The sequence below is a fragment of the Ranitomeya variabilis genome, chromosome 4, assembly GCF_051348905.1.
Source record: "Ranitomeya variabilis isolate aRanVar5 chromosome 4, aRanVar5.hap1, whole genome shotgun sequence".
In the NCBI taxonomy this organism is placed as follows: Eukaryota; Metazoa; Chordata; class Amphibia; order Anura; family Dendrobatidae; genus Ranitomeya; species Ranitomeya variabilis.
In genome coordinates this window covers 169414314-169431305 of record NC_135235.1, presented here as the reverse complement: position 1 = coordinate 169431305, position 16992 = coordinate 169414314, and the positions used below count along the sequence as shown (strand labels likewise).

The 16992-nt window shown below is 40.8% G+C and overlaps 1 protein-coding gene across 1 annotated transcript in view; it reads left to right on the top strand.

The window, feature by feature from the left end:
* LOC143770105 (pulmonary surfactant-associated protein D-like) overlaps positions 1 to 15973 on the top strand; it is a 77540-nt gene extending 61567 nt beyond the window's left edge. Inside the window, exon 5 of the mRNA XM_077259369.1 lies at positions 15450 to 15973. Coding sequence (XP_077115484.1) covers positions 15450 to 15829 — 380 coding nt within the window. The 3' untranslated portion in view covers positions 15830 to 15973. The remainder of the gene's footprint in view (positions 1 to 15449) is intronic.
* The last annotated feature ends 1019 nt before the right edge of the window (positions 15974 to 16992 follow it).

Here is a 16992-nt window from a genome sequence, read left to right as displayed (position 1 = left end):
CGGCCGGGTGTCGGCTGCATATCGCAGCTGACATCCGGCACTATGTGCCAGGAGCGGTCACGGACCGCCCCCGGCACATTAACCCCCGGCACACCGCGATCAAACATGATCGCAGTGTACCGGCGGTATAGGGAAGCATCGCGCAGGGAGGGGGCTCCCTGCGGGCTTCCCTGAGACCCCCGGAGCAATGCGATGTGATTGCGTTGCTCCGAGGGTCTCCTACCTCCTTCCTCGCTGCAGGTCCCGGATCCAAGATGGCCATGGCATCCGGGTCCTGCAGGGAGAAAGGTGGCTTACCGAGCGCCTGCTCAGAGCAGACGCTGGTAAGCCTGCACCGATGTAAGTGAGATCGGTGATCTGACAGAGTGCTGTGCACACTATCAGATCATCGATCTGTAATGTCCCCCCCGGGACAAAGTAAAAAAGTAAAAAAAAAATTTTCCACATGTGTAAAAAAAAATAAAAAATTTCCTAAATAAATAATAATAAAAAAATATATATATTATTCCCATAAATACATTTCTTTATCTAAATAAAAAAAAAAAACAATAAAAGTACACATATTTAGTATCGCCGCGTCCGTAACGACCCTACCTATAAAACTGCCTCACTAGTTAACCCCTCAGTAAACACCGTAAGAAAAAAAAAAAAACGAGGCAAAAAACAACGCTTTATTACCATACCGCCTAACAAAAAGTGGAATAACACGCGATCAAAAAGACGGATATAAATAACCATGGTACCGCTGAAAACGTCATCTTGTCCCGCAAAAAACAAGCCACCATACAGCATCATCAGCAAAAAAATAAAAAAGTTATAGTCCTGAGAATAAAGCGATACCAAAATAATTATTTTTTCTATAAAATAGTTTTTATCGTATAAAAGCGCCAAAACATAAAAAAATGATATAAATGAGGTATCGCTGTAATCGTACTGACCCGAAGAATAAAACTGCTTTATCAATTTTACCAAACGCAGAACAGTATAAACGCCTCTCCCAAAAGAAATTCATGAATAGCTGGTTTTTGGTCATTCTGCCTCACAAAAATCGGAATAAAAAGTGATCAAAAATGGTAACGTGTCCGAAAATGTTACCAATAAAAACGTCAACTCGTCCCGCAAAAAAGAAGACCTCACATGACTCTGTGGACCAAAATGTGGAAAAATTATAGGTCTCAAAATGTGGAGACGCAAAAACTTTTTTGCTATAAAAAGCGTCTTTTATTGTGTGACAGCTGCCAATCATGAAAATCCGATATAAAAAACGCTATAAAAGTAAATCAAACCCCCCTTCATCACCCTTTTAGTTAGGGAAAAATAATAAAATTAAAAAAAATGTATTTATTTCCATTTTCCCATTAGGGCTAGGGTTAGGGTTAGGGCTAGGGTTAGGGTTTGGGCTAAAGTTAGGGTTAGGGCTAGGGTTAGGGTTGGAGGTAAAGTTAGGGTTAGGATTACATTTACGGTTGGGATTAGGGTTGGGATTAGAATTATGGGTGTGTCAGGGTTAGGGGTGTGGTTAGGGTTACCGTTGGGATTAGAGTTAGGGGTGTGTTTGGGTTAGGGTTTCAGGTAGAATTGGGGAGTTTCCACTGTTCAGGCACATCAGGGGCTCTCCAAACGCGACATGGCGTCCAATCTCAATTCCAGCCAATTCTGCGTTGAAAAAGTAAAACAGTGCTCCTTCTCTTCCGAGCTCTCCCGTGCGTCCAAAAAGGGGTTTACCCCAACATATTGGTTATCAGCGTACTCGGGACAAATTGAACAACAACTTCTGGGGTCCAAGTTCTTTTGTTATCCTTGGAAAAATAAAAATTTGGGGGGCTAAAAATCATTTTTGTGGGAAAAAAAATATGTTTTATTTTCACGGCTCTGCATTGTAAACTGTAGTGAAACACTTGGGGGTTCAAAGTTCTCATAACACATCTAGATAAGTTCCTTGGGAGGTCTAGTTTCCAATATGGGGTCACTTGTGTGGGGTTTGTACTGTTTGGGTACATCAGGGGCTCTGCAAATGCAACGTGACGCCTGCAGACCAATCCATTTAAGTCTGCATTCCAAATGGTGCTCCTTCCCTTCCAAGCTCTGTCATGCGCCCAAACAGTGGTTCCCCCCCATATATGGGGTATCAGCGTACTCAGGACAAATTGGACAACAACTGTTGGGGTCCAGTTTATTCTGTTACCCTTGTAAAAATACAAAAGCTGGGGGCTAAAAAATCATTTTTGTGAAAAAAAAAAGAATTTTTATTTTCACAGCTCTGCGTTATAATCTGTAGTGAAACACTTGGGGGTTCAAAGCTCTCAAAACACATCTAGATAAGTTCCTTAGGGGGTCTAATTTCCAAAATGGTGTCACTTGTGGGGGGTTTCAATGTTTAGGCACATCAGGGGCTCTCCAAACGCAACATGGCGTCCCATCTCAATTCCAGTCAATTTTGCATTGAAAAGTCAAATGGCGCTCCTTCCCTTCCAAGCTCTGCCATGCGCCCAAACAGTGGTTTAACCCCACATATGGAGTATAAGCGTACTCAGGACAAATTGCACAACATTTTTTGGGGTCCAATTCCTTCTCTTACCCTTGGGAAAATAAAAAATTGGGGGCGAAAAGATCATTTTTGTGAAAAAATATGATTTTTTATTTTTACGGCTCTGCATTATAAACTTCTGTGAAGCACTTGGTGGGTCAAAGTGCTCACCACACATCTAGATAAGTTCCTTAGGGGGTCTACTTTCCAAAATGGTGTCACTTGTAGGGGGTTTCAATGTTTAGGCACATCAGGGGCTCTCCAAACGCAACATGGCGTCCCATCTCAATTCCAGTCAATTTTGCATTGAAAAGTCAAATGGCGCTCCTTTCCTTCCGAGCTCTGCCATGCGCCCAAACAGTGGTTTACCCCCACATATGGGGTATCAGTGTACTCAGGACAAATTGTACAACAACTTTGGGGGTCCATTTTCTCCTGTTACCCTTGGGAAAATAAAACAAATTGGAGCTGAAATAAATTTTGTGTGAAAAAAAATTAAATGTTCATTTTTATTTAAACATTCCAAAAATTCCTGTGAAACACCTGAAGGGTTAATAAACTTCTTGAATGTGGTTTTGAGCACCTTGAGGGGTGCAGTTTTTAGAATGGTGTCACACTTGGGTATTTTCTATCATATAGACCCCTCAAAATGACTTCAAATGAGATGTGGTTCCTAAAAAAAAATGGTGTTGTAAAAATGAGAAATTTCTGGTCAAATTTTAACCCTTGTAACTCCCTAACAAAAAAAAATTTTGGTTCCAAAATTGTGCTGATGTAAAGTAGACATGTGGGAAATGTTACTTATTAAGTATTTTGCGTGACATATGTCTGTGATTTAAGGGCATAAAAATTCAAAGTTGGAAAATTGCGAAATTTTCAAAATTTTCGCCAAATTTCCATTTTTTTTCACAAATAAACGCAAGTTATATCGAATAAATTTTCCCACGAACATGAAGTACAATATGTCACGAGAAAACAATGTCAGAATCGCCAAGATCCGTTGAACCGTTCCAGAGTTATAACCTCATAAATGGACAGTGGTCAGAATTGTAAAAATTGGCCCGGTCATTAACGTGCAAACCACCCTTGGGGGTGAAGGGGTTAAAGAAGGGCTTCTGATTGTGGGGGGAGATTTCAACCTCACAGTCCAGCCTGATATAGACGCCTCTCCCATCTCACATGTATTAAGACGCAAACTCATGAATAAACTAGATGCGCTCCAACTCATAGACCCTTGGCGCCTTCTTCATCCTACCACAAAAGACTACATGTTCTTCTCCCCTCCCCATTCCTCACACCACCGAATTGACTTTCTCCTAGTTCAAGCTCAGGCCTTACAATTAATAAAAGACGCCAAGTTATCGCTATCTCTGACCATGCACCCATTTCTATTGATCTTATTATCAATTCACTACCCCGCCCTTCCTTGTCTTGGAGATTAAACAAATCTCTCCTAGATATCCCAAATAATATTGGAAAACTAAAAACCATCCCCTCGCAGTATTTTGCTGAAAATATTACTGAGAACCAACTTATTCCTAATATTTGGGAGGCCCATAAAGCAGTCCACAGAGGGGAACTGATTTCTATTGCTTCCTACAGAGATAAGGAAATCATGTCACTTCTACATCAAATCAGAATTGCAGAGCGTCTCCATAAAAAATCAGATTCTCGGAATTCTCGTCAGGACCTCGACTCTCTCCGCAGCAAACTGAAAAATTTGGTAAACGCCAAATCTGCAAAAGTGTTTTTACATTGCAGACATAGATTTTATATGCATGGGAACAAATGCAGTAAGCTTACTTCCCAATTGCTCAAAAATCAAAAAGAGAGAACATTTATAAAACATATTTATACCAAGGCTGATAGGAGGGTGGCTAGATCCGACGAGATTGCTGAAGCTTTTAGACAATATTACGAATCACTTTATAATTTAGACACACCTGAACCTATGAGAGAGAGTCCTGCTGCGGACAGGATTCATAGTTTTTTGGCCCCCCTCTTCCTCCCTAAAGTCCTACCCAATGACCACTTAGCTCTTCTTTCTAAAATTACTCTCCAAGATACCCTCCAAACCATTCAAAACAACAAAACTCCAGGCCCAGATGATTTCCCTGTGGGTTACTACAAGAAGTTTTCAGATATTCTTCTCCCCCATCTAATTGACCTCTTCAACTAATTTCTGGAAGGGAAGGCTCCACCTAGTCAAACCCTAGAGGTGTTTATAACTGTTATTCCCAAGGAGGGCAGGGATGGCAGACTTTACAGTAATTATAGGCCTATCTCTTTGCTCAATACTGACCTAAAGTTATGGGAAAAGATCCTAGCCGCCAGAATTAATAGTGTTTTAGAAACACTAATCTATCCTGGCCAAGTTGGCTTCGTCAAGGGAAGGGAGGGCAAGGATAACTCTATTAAAACCCTCCTGGCTATCTCTCAGGCTAGGCGCTCTGGCATCCCCCTTGCCATTCTATCAACAGATGCCGAGAAGGCCTTCGATAGAATCAGCTGGCACTACTTGATTTGCACCTTACAAAAGTTTGAGTTTACCCCTCCGTTTATAGAGGCTATTATGATCCTCTATACGATTCCAACTGCTAAGGTCAGAGTAAATGGGTTATTTTCGAATTCCTTCATGATTAGAAATGGCACTAGACAGGGCTGCCCTCTCTCCCCTTCCCTTTTTCGTGTTAGTGATGGAGACTTGGATTCAGAAAATTAGACAGAACCCCGATATTAGATGCTTAATGGTGGGCCAGTATGAATTCAAGACACCTGCTTTTGCTGACGATCTTTTACTCTTGATCTCGAATCCCAAAACAGCTTTCTCTAATCTCTTAGACTTATTTAATGAGTTTGGTATTGTCTAACTTTAAAATCAATATGAGCAAATCTAAAGTTCTGACTATCTCGGTACCAGAGACAGAGGCCACGATTCTCAAACAAACTACCCCTTTTAATTGGCCTCCTGAGAAATTAAAGTTCCTAGGGATTTATCTGTCTGCAGATCCCACTGCACTCTACAAATGTAACTTTCTCCCTTTATTGGCCAAGATACAAGCTCTGCTCAGATCCTATGATCTACCTTATCTCTCTTGAATAGGCAGGATTAATGTTATAAAATCCTATATTCTTCCAAAAAAAAATTATGTAATGAACATGGTCCCCATTCCTCTCCCTAATTCTTTCTTTACTTCAGCAAATAAATTAGTTGCAAATTATGTATGGAGATCTAAAAGAGCCAGACTCCCCCATAAAATCCTTTCTTTATGAAAAAACAAAGGTGGACTTGGCTTTCCCAACTTCAAGACTTACTACCACGCAATTCATCTCGCTAGATGGTTACGTTTAGTTAAGACTAATCCAGATCTTAAAACCTCTAATCTCGAAATTATCCTGATGGGAAATAAGGCAGAGATCTTTCTCTGGACCTCCTGTGCTCCCGCCACTTACTCACTCGATGTAATAACTTACAACACCCTAGCTATTCGGCGCTCTCTGGTTCCTAATAAAGTATCTCATTGCTTTTTCTTAGAAAATATCCCATTGAAAATCATCCCTTGGCTTATTGACCCCAATTATGTTGATGCTTTTGGTCTGTGGGATTCCTTACCTAACTTACCAATTTCACTCCTCCTCTCTAAACAAATCCTCTGCATAGATGCTTGGCCAAGGGAAGCCAGGAAACGACCCCGCAACCCTTTACAAAAGCACCATGTATATTTTATTATTTCCAAATTTAAGTCAGGACTAAAGCATAACTCTGGTTGGCTTTGGCTGGAATTTCTAGTAGGCCTCAGATCCCCACCTCCCAAACTCACTTCTAAAATGTACGTTAATCTCATCAATCCACCCACCCTGTTCAAGCCACTCTACTTATCTTCATGGGAATCGGAATTAAATTTGTCTCTGTCTCCCCAAGAAACGAGCCAAATTCTGAGTAACTCCCACGGCTTCTCAAGATGTATCTTGCTACAAGAAAATTCCTTTAAAATCCCCTCATGTTGGTACAGAACACCCAAAAGATTATTCCACATGGGTTTAACTTCCTCTCCTCTCTGCTGGAGGTGTTCAAAATCGGTAGGCTCCTTAGCTCATATTTTTTGGTTGTGTCCTATTATCTCTAAATACTGGTCAGATATTAACAAATATCTCCGCCGTTTAGGGTCGGTTACACAGGATCTAACACCTCAAGAAGTTTTGCTTTCGCTCCCTACAAACGTATTTAAACCCAAAAAACATGATTTACTCCCTCTTTTGTTAGCAGCGGCAAAGCACCTGGTTTCAACTCATTGGAGACAATCATCCCCCCCACTTTGAATGAGTGGATAAACAAGCTACAAGATATTTATAGAATGGAAGAACTGTCAAGCTGGGATTCCCGCACACACGGAAAATTTCTACTCACTTGGCAGCCTTGGGTTAAAAACTGCCACCCCCTCCCATGATTGTCCCATACAACTATCTATTGGTCACCCATCTCCCAAGCCTGCCTCTGTTGCCGAGACCCTGGTTTACCACTAGAGTTGAAGTGCGGAGCCCAACCTCAACTCAGCTAAAAATAATTATTCTAATTCTGCTACAGTTCATTGTCTACTCGTATGTCTTCTCGCCTGCTTTCTCTCTGCCTTTAACTATCTTTTGTGTACTACTGACTCACTTTTACAGGTTCCCAGAGGACTCGGTTTCGGTCTTTTGGATACGCTACTATAAGCACTTGGACTTTAATTCCTGAAAACTGTTCTCCCCCTTGCTTATACAGTTCTATGGTTTGTCCCCGGGCCATTTACAAGATGCTGATCCGGTTGTTTTTCTTCTTTGCTATAGTGTTGCACTTGTCATTTTCTGGATCAACTGTGTAATACAATTTTTCAGTGTTTACCTTGTGATTGGCCGTTGCGGGCCACTAACCTTGATTTTTGTTATGCTGTGTTATGTAAAATTTCTTAAATAAAGAATAAAAAAATGAAAAAAAAATAGGGGGACCCCATGTAGTTTATTTAATTTATATATTTATGTATTAATATTTCTCAATTAATTATTTTCATAATTAGTAATAATTAAATGAAAAAATATTTTGTGGGGTCTCCCCTATTTTTAATAAACAGCTAAGGAAAAGCAGACAGCTACAGGCTTACATTATTAGGCTGCCGTCACACTAGCAGTATTTGGTCAGTATTTTACATCAGTATTTGTAAGCCAAAACCAGGAGTGGGTGATAGATGCAGAAGTGGTGCATATGTTTCTATTATACTTTTCCTCTATTTGTTCCACTCCTGGTTTTGGCTTACAAATACTGATGTAAAATACTGACCAAATACTGCTAGTGTGATGGCAGCCTCAGGCCTCAGGCTGTGAATGCCCATGGATATTGGGCTGTTCCCAACTTGCAAATATAAGTCTGAAGCCACCCCAGAAGTGGCACATTATATTTGATGCTCCAATTCTGGCATTTCGTCTTGGCTCTACCCAATTTGCCTTGTGTCGTGGCAATCGGGTTAATTGTTTTTTGAGCTGATGTCAGCAGCTGACTGACATCAGGAAATAGTAATGGAGAGGTGTCAGTCAGACACCCCCATTACTAATCTAGTAGTAAAATAAATACACAGTAGGGTGTTTCATTTTGTATGGTAAAAATTAAAATGTTAAATTTTTGCAGACTTTGCTTACGCCCCGAGTCTCACTAATGTAAAAAGTATATATGCCAAATTTCAAGACGATCGAACAATATTTAGAGGTTGCACACTTTTATCAGTTTAATAAAAGTACGCAAAAAACAGCTTTTCAATGTTAAGTATTTTTTATTAGAAATTCAAACATCTAAAAACTTAGAATAAGGCCAGAGTCACACTAGACCGTAATAAGAATGAGTGCTATGCGATAAAAAATCGCATAGCACTTGGACCAGTATTCTACTATGGGGCAGCTCACTTCACGTTTTTTTTCCCCAGCCGTTTTCAGTGTGCAAGTGAAATTGCAGCATGCTGCGATTGTCACAGACACTTGGCCGAGTCTCTGCTCACTCGCACCCATATAAGCCTATGGTTGAGAGTGAGACAACGCACATCACTCGTATATCATCCGAGTGATGAGCGTTAAACGCTGACCCTGGCAATGGAGGAGATGGAGAAATTCAATTCTCCGCCTCCTCCGCAGCTGTGCTCTGATCCGCTCTGTGTGAGAGGCTCGGAGCACAGACGCATGACCCTCGGCTCCTGCTGACAGCAGAGCAGGAGCCGAGTGTCGTTAGCATATCACATGTGATGCTCTCGCATCGGATGCAATACGCTACTGTGACCCCGGCCTAATAGTGACAATAAACAGTAACATTGATAGGCAGTATCATACGTATTAAATGATTTACACTAATGTGCTGTGAAAGATGCAACTCCTTCTTTTGTTTGCTTGGTAAAGGCTTTTCTATGATACTCAACAACTCTTAACAAGAACTGTTTCTGTTGTTCCTTTCTGCGGTGTCATTCACCACCTTAGAGCATTGACGGAGCTTCTTAGTGTAGCACTGCAATATTCTTCTACGTCGTGGATCCCAAACAATAGAAAGAATGTCTTTGTTTTACTTGTAACAAAATCGCTGAAGTCTTTTCTTTCAAAAATTAGGTTTTTACCTTCCAACCGTTTCAGTTCCTTTTTCTTTGCAGGTTTCATTCTTAAATTTTCAAACATCTTATCCTTCTCAGCCTGACTGATACGTTAATCCAAAAATGACAATCTTATGTTAGTTTCTGACAGATACCAAATGTGTCTCTTAGCCACTGTGAGGGCACTTTCTCTGACATCTTTATCTGGATAATATTGCAAAAGCTGTAGCATCTCCAAATCATTCTTTGGAGCCAATCGACTTACAACTGCCTCGTGCCAAAAGCGGACATACACTCACCGGCCACTTTATTAGGTACACCTGTCCAACTTCTTGTTAACACTTAATTTCTAATCAGCCAATCACATGGCGGCAATTAAGTGCATTTAGGCATGTAGACATGGTCAAGACAATCTCCTGCAGTTCAAACCGAGCATCAGTATGGGGAAGAAAGGTGATTTGAGTGCCTTTGAACGTGGCATTGTTGTTGGTGCCAGAAGGGCTGGTCTGAGTATTTCAGAAACTGCTGATCTACTGGGATTTTCACGCACAACCATCTCTAGGGTTTACAGAGAATGGTCCGAAAAAGAAAAAAAATCCAGTGAGCGGCAGTTCTGTGGGCGGAAATGCCTTGTTGATGCCAGAGGTCAGAGGAGAATGGGCAGACTGGTTCGAGCTGATAGAAAGGCAACAGTGACTCAAATCGCCACCCGTTACAACCAAGGTAGGCCTAAGAGCATCTCTGAACGCACAGTGCGTCGAACTTTGAGGCAGATGGGCTACAGCAGCAGAAGACCACACCGGGTACCACTCCTTTCAGCTAAGAACAGGAAACTGAGGCTACAATTTGTACAAGCTCATCGAAATTGGACAGTAGAAGATTGGAAAAACGTTGCTTGGTCTGATGAGTCTCGATTTCTGCTGCGACATTCGGATGGTAGGGTCCGAATTTGGCGTAAACAACATGAAAGCATGGATCCATCCTGCCTTGTATGGAGCATCTTTGGGATGTGCAGCCGACAAATCTGCGGCAACTGTGTGATGCCATCATGTCAATATGGACCAAAATCTCTGAGGAATGCTTCCAGCACCTTGTTGAATCTATGCCACGAAGAATTGAGGCAGTTCTGAAGGCAAAAGGGGGTCCAACCCGTTACTAGCATGGTGTACCTAATAAAGTGGCCGGTGAGTGTATATTAGACAAGAAAAAGTACTACTTTTCTTATTCTTTTCAATTCGGTATTAGAAATATGCAATTGTTTAGAGAGTAGCACAATTTTGAGTACATATATGGCCTTTGCCATCCACCTTGCTTCAGTCAGAGCCCCTGAAACCCTAAATTCAAAATAGTTTTCTTCCCAACCTCCAAGATATAAAAGTGATAGTTGTAATAGCTCTTTGTAATCTTCTCTTGGATGACTGTCATCTTTCAAGACATTGTTGAGGTAGTCCACCATTTTCACACATTGTTCTTCTAGAAAACATTGAATTGGATTTTCTTCATCTAACATCGTGGAATAGGACTTCTTATCAACTGAATTATCCTGATTTTGGAACTTTCGGAAAATCTGGATGTCAGGACCACTTGATAATATGTTACAACAGTTACCAAACACTACTTTCAAGATTAATTTGTGGCTGTGGTGGCGGCAAGCCAACCACAACAATGGTCGCCCAAATTCAGTTTCAATTCTGATACATGCTCCTTGGATCATTCCTGTATTAGATGCAGTTGTATCGAAAGATATACCAATGATACAGTCACGTAGCATGAATCGGTCCACCTCCTGAATAATAACTTCAGCCATTAGCTCAACAGTACCTTTCTGGGCCACAGGTACACCAAGCAAATGCTCAAAATCTTTTCCAGTTACAAGAACAGCAAATCTATCTTCTAGAGTTTTGACACTCCCACAGGCAACCGAGGGCAACAATTTACTATCCCAATGTAAGACTAAATGTGGAGGATTTTCAAACAGTGACTTTTCCACGTTCTCAGCCATTTGTCTTCTGTTAATCACCCGAGCTCGTAAAACGGTAGCTGGAGATATGGAAATGCATGAAACATAGTGACCAAGGTTGTCGATTGGTGAGTTGTTTTCGATCCCATGTAGCCATGAGTGTGTGATCAAGAGGTTTTAATCTACGACCTGCACAAGATTTTTTTTCACTGGTGGTGCAGAAAATTCATCCTCTTCGTGAATTGATGATGACAGAGATGAGACTGTGTGTTCCACTATAACTGTCTTGTTCATTTTGGCGATTTTTTTCCTTTTTTCCTTCCTCCTTTTTTCTGCATTTATTTTCTTCTTTTAATTTGTGAGGCAAGAACCTTATCTACACCACTCATTGATAAACTCATATGATCCTCTCTTTGTCACATAAGGAATGCTTTATTGTCTTCTAGTACGCTATTCATGGACATCACATTTTGCCTGGCAATATCAAATAGCTCAACAAGATCACCTTTCCAAATCTGCCGCTTCATATTTGCTTTGTCAGTGTTTCTTGAGCTCTCTTTACCCAGATGTTGATATTCTTTGTATAACTTCTGTATATGAGTTCGGATATTCTCCTCTGTCATGACAGGGATACTTGCTTTTTTCCATACTTCCTGTAGTTTAATACTTGTGGACTTAGCAGCACACAAGAGCGTTTCTTTCATTTCCTTGTGATGGTAAATAAAAACTGTTCCTTGGAAGGGAGACAAGCTCCCCAAAAATTCACCACCAGGCACCTTTTCAAATAACCAAATTCTCTTTCTAGTACTCATTTTCAGTTTAACTACCTGCAAAACATAATAGAAACACAACATACACATTAGTGTGATGTCGATGATACATTTTCATGAATTTCAGTACTTTCAGATAAAAGTGATCAACCCCTAAATATTTATCGATTTCACTAAAAATTTGTACATGGATTTTTTAGATGACTTAGACCAAGGATTCAAGCAAAGTCATATGAAAATCATATCTTCGGAAAAATGAAACACCCTAATACACAGTTTAAAACACTTTGTTTGAAGAAAGACTCCTCCACAGCATGCGCTGGCTAATCACAGCCATGCCGATATTTGTCGTCATGGTTGTGATGATGCCGGTAGATCTTACACGGGAAAAGCTTGATGATTGGTTATGCTGCAGCCTTTCAGTAAGCTTTATTAGTCTGCCAAACCAGAACAGCATACTGAACGTACAGTAAGAACTCCGTGTTCAGGATCTGTAACGGACAGTAAGAGTCCGGTGCGAATCACAAACTTTACATTTTGGTTTTGCTCATCCCTCCATGGAATGGAAAATGTAGTTAAGCTGATACAATCAGTGGGATAATCTGGTTAGTGCTTAATTACAACATTTAATTTATGGTACATACCAGAGGTTAGCAAATATATATTCACAGGACCTTGTTACAGCGGCCATGTCAAGATTCCATGGCTGTCAAATAGAAGCCCCGCAAACTGTCTCCTGTCTATTGAAATAGTCATTGTTGTGGCATTATGCACCTATGTCACTGCACCAGGTCTACTAATCAGAAGAGGTACTGGGGATGCTGGTAGGTAGGAGACAGTTCTCTGGGCTTCCATCCCTTAGCCATAGAGTACTGATGAGGTCTTTAGATTAGGATCCAGGATATTGATTAGCTCATCTCAAGTTGATGAAGTTTAGAAAAAATGCATTACACTGCATGAAAATTGGTATTAGGCCCCCTTCACAAGTCCTGGTGATTCCTGTACTGGAAATAACAGTACTGGTAAGATCCATGGTCCAAGTCCATGTGCCATCAGTGTGTATTTATGTGACATCCGTATATCCGCTTGCTGTCTGTGTCAGTATGAAATCTGTGTGGCATCTGTGTGCAGTACATGTGCCAGGTACCAGCACATGGGAAAAACAGTAGAGTTAGCTGTTCCCAAATACTGGGTGCTTAAGGCAGCTCTCATCATTCTCACCTGGTCTCCCTGAGATCAGGGTGACCAGGCGACAATGATGGGAGTTGTATTCAGCACCCACTGTGTACATCATGTATAAAATAAACATTTAAAAAATATTTTTTAACCAGCAGCGGGAAAGTAGAGCAATGGGAGCTAATGTTAATATTGTGGAAAATGGGCCAATAGGCACAAATGTTCCCAAGCTATTAATATTTGCTCACAGCTGTTTGATTAGCCTTTACTGATTATTATACAGGAGAGCCCCCCAAAAAAATAATGTGTGGTCTCCCCTAATATCAAATACTAGCAAAGGTTAAACAGCTGCAGGCTGAGGCTGATATTAATAGCCTGGAATGGGGCCATGGATGTAATAGACTGGAATAACCTGAAAAGGGACCATGGCCTCAGAAATGGTGCATACTTAAGATGCACCAATTCTGGCACTTAGCCTCAATCTTAACACTTGCCCTGTGGTGGTGTCAAGTGATACAATAGGTTTGGGGTTGATGTCAGCTTTGTAATTTCATCTGACATCAAGCACAGGGGTTAGTAATAGAGAGGCGTTTATAAGACACCCTTATTGCTAACCTCATTGTAAGTTTTGAAATAAACACACAAGAATAAAATCCCTTATTTGAAATAAATAATTTACCTTATTATAATTTATTTATATCCTCTACCCTATTTTTCCTATTTATTACAGTGTAAATTAAAAATAAAAAAAACTCATTTTCCTCACCTTTCTCAACAACAATCCATTTGTCCGACGCCGTAATCCATCTCTGATTCATCTGGATGCCAGTCTGAGAGGCGGCATGATGTGACTGTTCAGTTTCTCCTGGATGTCAGGCTGAGCTGAGCGTCAGAGCGCCGGTTCAGTGACCTGCGGTGATGTTATTGAGTGGCCAATGAACTGCGGTGACCTCAGTGAGATCAAGATTAGCACCATGAGAAATTTCTCACAGTGCTAGCAGTGACATAATCTTACTGCAGTTCATCAGCCGTCTCACACTGAACTAAGTGTGGGAACAGCTGGCAATGACTGGCGATAACCTCTATAAAGTTATGGCTCATCACTGAAGCTGCGTCCCAATCTCAGTTCAGTGCCTCCTGGATTCATGACTGAGCAGTCGCATCATGCCACCGCTCAGCCATATAATCCAGATTTAGCAGAAATGTTTTATGGAGTGGGGAAAATGGATTATCGTCAGACAGGTGAGGTGAGGAATATGGTTTTTAATTATTTTCATTTTTACAGTAATAAATGGGAAAATGAATGCCTCTTCATTACTAACCCCTGGACTTAATGTCAGCTAGCAACACAAAGCTGACATCAACCCCAGCCCTATTACCCCACTTGCCACCACATCAGGGCAATTGGAAAAAGTGAGGCTAAGCTCCAGATCTGGTGCATCTTATTGATGTGCCATTTCTGGGGCAGCTAAGAGCAGATGTTGGTAGCCTGGGAGGGAGGGTAATATCCATGGCCCCTTCCCAGACTATTAATATCAACCAACAGCTGTCTGTTTAACCTTTGTTGGTTAGAATTTATAGTTGGGCCCTACATAATTTTTTTTCTGGCATTCCCCATAAACTAACCAGTAAAGGCTAAGCAAACAGCTAGCTGTTATTAATATCCTGGGATCCATTTTTGATATTGTCACCTGTGAAGGGGTCCATGTGGACGTGTGAAGGGGTCCTTATTTTGTATCTGTCTCTCCTGTGACTAATAGGGTTGAGCGACTTTCACTTTTTTAGGATCGAGTCGGGTTTCGCGAAACCCGACTTAGTCAAAAGTCGAGTCGAGTCAAATCGGCCGATTATCGCGCAAAGTCGGGAATCGACCGAAACACGAAACCCAATGTAAGTCAATGGGGGAGTAAAGTCTGTTCGTTCAATGTAAGTCAATGGGGGAGTAAAATCCTCTCTCTCTCTCTCTCTCTCTCTCTCTCTCCCCTCCGTCCCTTCAAAGTTTGTGTTGGACTGTGGAAATCGCTATATCCGAAACTGTAATACCGCCTGTGACACCGCACAAAGCAAGCCGGAACCTATGTCATCACGCTGCCCACACTCCTTCATTGGCTGAAGAAATGGCGGGGAAAGCGTCATATGAAACGCGACTTTGGCTTGAAGATCTCCGACCGCATGGCCGATCCCACAGTGGGATCGGGTCGGGTTTCATGAAACCCGACTTTGCTTAAAGTCGGCGACTTTTGAAAATGGCCGATCCGTTTCGCTCAACCCTAGTGACTAATATTCAGATGGAAAAACCTTACCCTATGTTTAAAATTTATTCTAAAGTACTCTTCAAGACAATTCATTATTTTGCATACTACTTATTAGTTCATATAGTATGAATAAAATTGTATTCTTTTCTTTTTTTTTTTCAGCTTTAACTTTTTATAAAGAAGCAACTGCAGCTGGTGATAAAATCTTTGTTTCCAAAGGTGAACAGGCTACTTACAATGATGCAAAATTAGCATGCACCAATGCAGGAGGTCAACTGGCTTCACCACAGAATGCAGAGGAGAATAAGGCTGTGCTTGAATTGTTTAAAGTGTATAAGGTTTTCCCATTTCTGGGTATAAATGACTTACTAAATGAAGGAAGTTTCAGATATCCAAATGGGGAAATGATAACATATTCCAACTGGAGTGATAAAGAACCAAATAATGACAATGGAGTGGAAGATTGTGTTGAAATGTATGACAATGGAAAATGGAATGATAAGAATTGTAATGAAAAGCGTCTGATCATCTGTGAATTTTAGTGTCAGAATCATCTATATTCTGATTATTTCCTGTTCTTAACATTCCAACTATAAGTAATATATATGAATCTATGGCTCTGTTATAAATTAAAATTAATCAGAAATCATGAAAAATATCTATTAAACTCTCATTTTATCCAGCAATAGATTTGTGCAGTTATTCATTTTGTTAGAATGTATTCTTTTGTGTTACAAATGCAGACTGAGTTTAATGAAAGTTGCCAATTTTCTGTAATATTGCAGTCACATTCAGTTTTTTTGATGATTTTTGAAAATCCTAGCAAAATGCTTCCCACGATAGCAGCAAAAATAACTGCAATGTGGCTGTAATGTATGAATGCAGCCTAATGATCATATGAAAACAGATTCCAAATACCGTATATACTCGAGTATCAGCTGACCCGAGTATAAACCGACCCCCCTAATTTTGCCACAAAAAAATGGGAAAACTTAATGACTCGAGTATAAGCCTAGGGTGGGAAATGCAGCAGCTACCGATAAATGTCAAAAGTAAAAATAGATACCAATAAAAGTAAAATTAAGGCTACGTTCACATTTGTGTGCGCAGCTGCGGTGACGCATGCGTCATGCGCCCCTATATTTAACATGAGGGGCACATGGACATGCGTTGTGTTGCGTTTTGTGACGCATGCATTTTTTTGGCGCAAGTGTCAGGGCGCAGAGGACACAGCACGTTGCAATTTTTTGCGCTAAAAAATGAATGCATGCGTCACAAAACGCTGCGTTTTGCTGCGTTTTGCATGCGTTTTGCATGCGTTGTGCGTTGCGTCGCCGACGCGTCGCCGACGCAACGACCAACAATGCAAATGTGAACGTAGCCTAATTGAGACATCAGTAGGTTAAGTGTTTTTGAATATCCATATTGAATCAGGAGCCCCATATAATGCTCCATAAAGTTTATGATGGCCCCATAAGATGCTCCATATTAAAATATGCCCCATATAATCATGCATAAAGGTTAATAATGGCCCCATAAGATGCTCCATAGACACATTTGCCCAGTATAATGCTGCACAAATGTTGACTATGGCCCCATAAGATGCTCCATACAGATATTTGCCCCATATAGTGCTGCAAAAACCTTGATTATGGCCCCATAAGATGCTCCATACAGACACTTGCCCCATATAGTGCTGCACAAA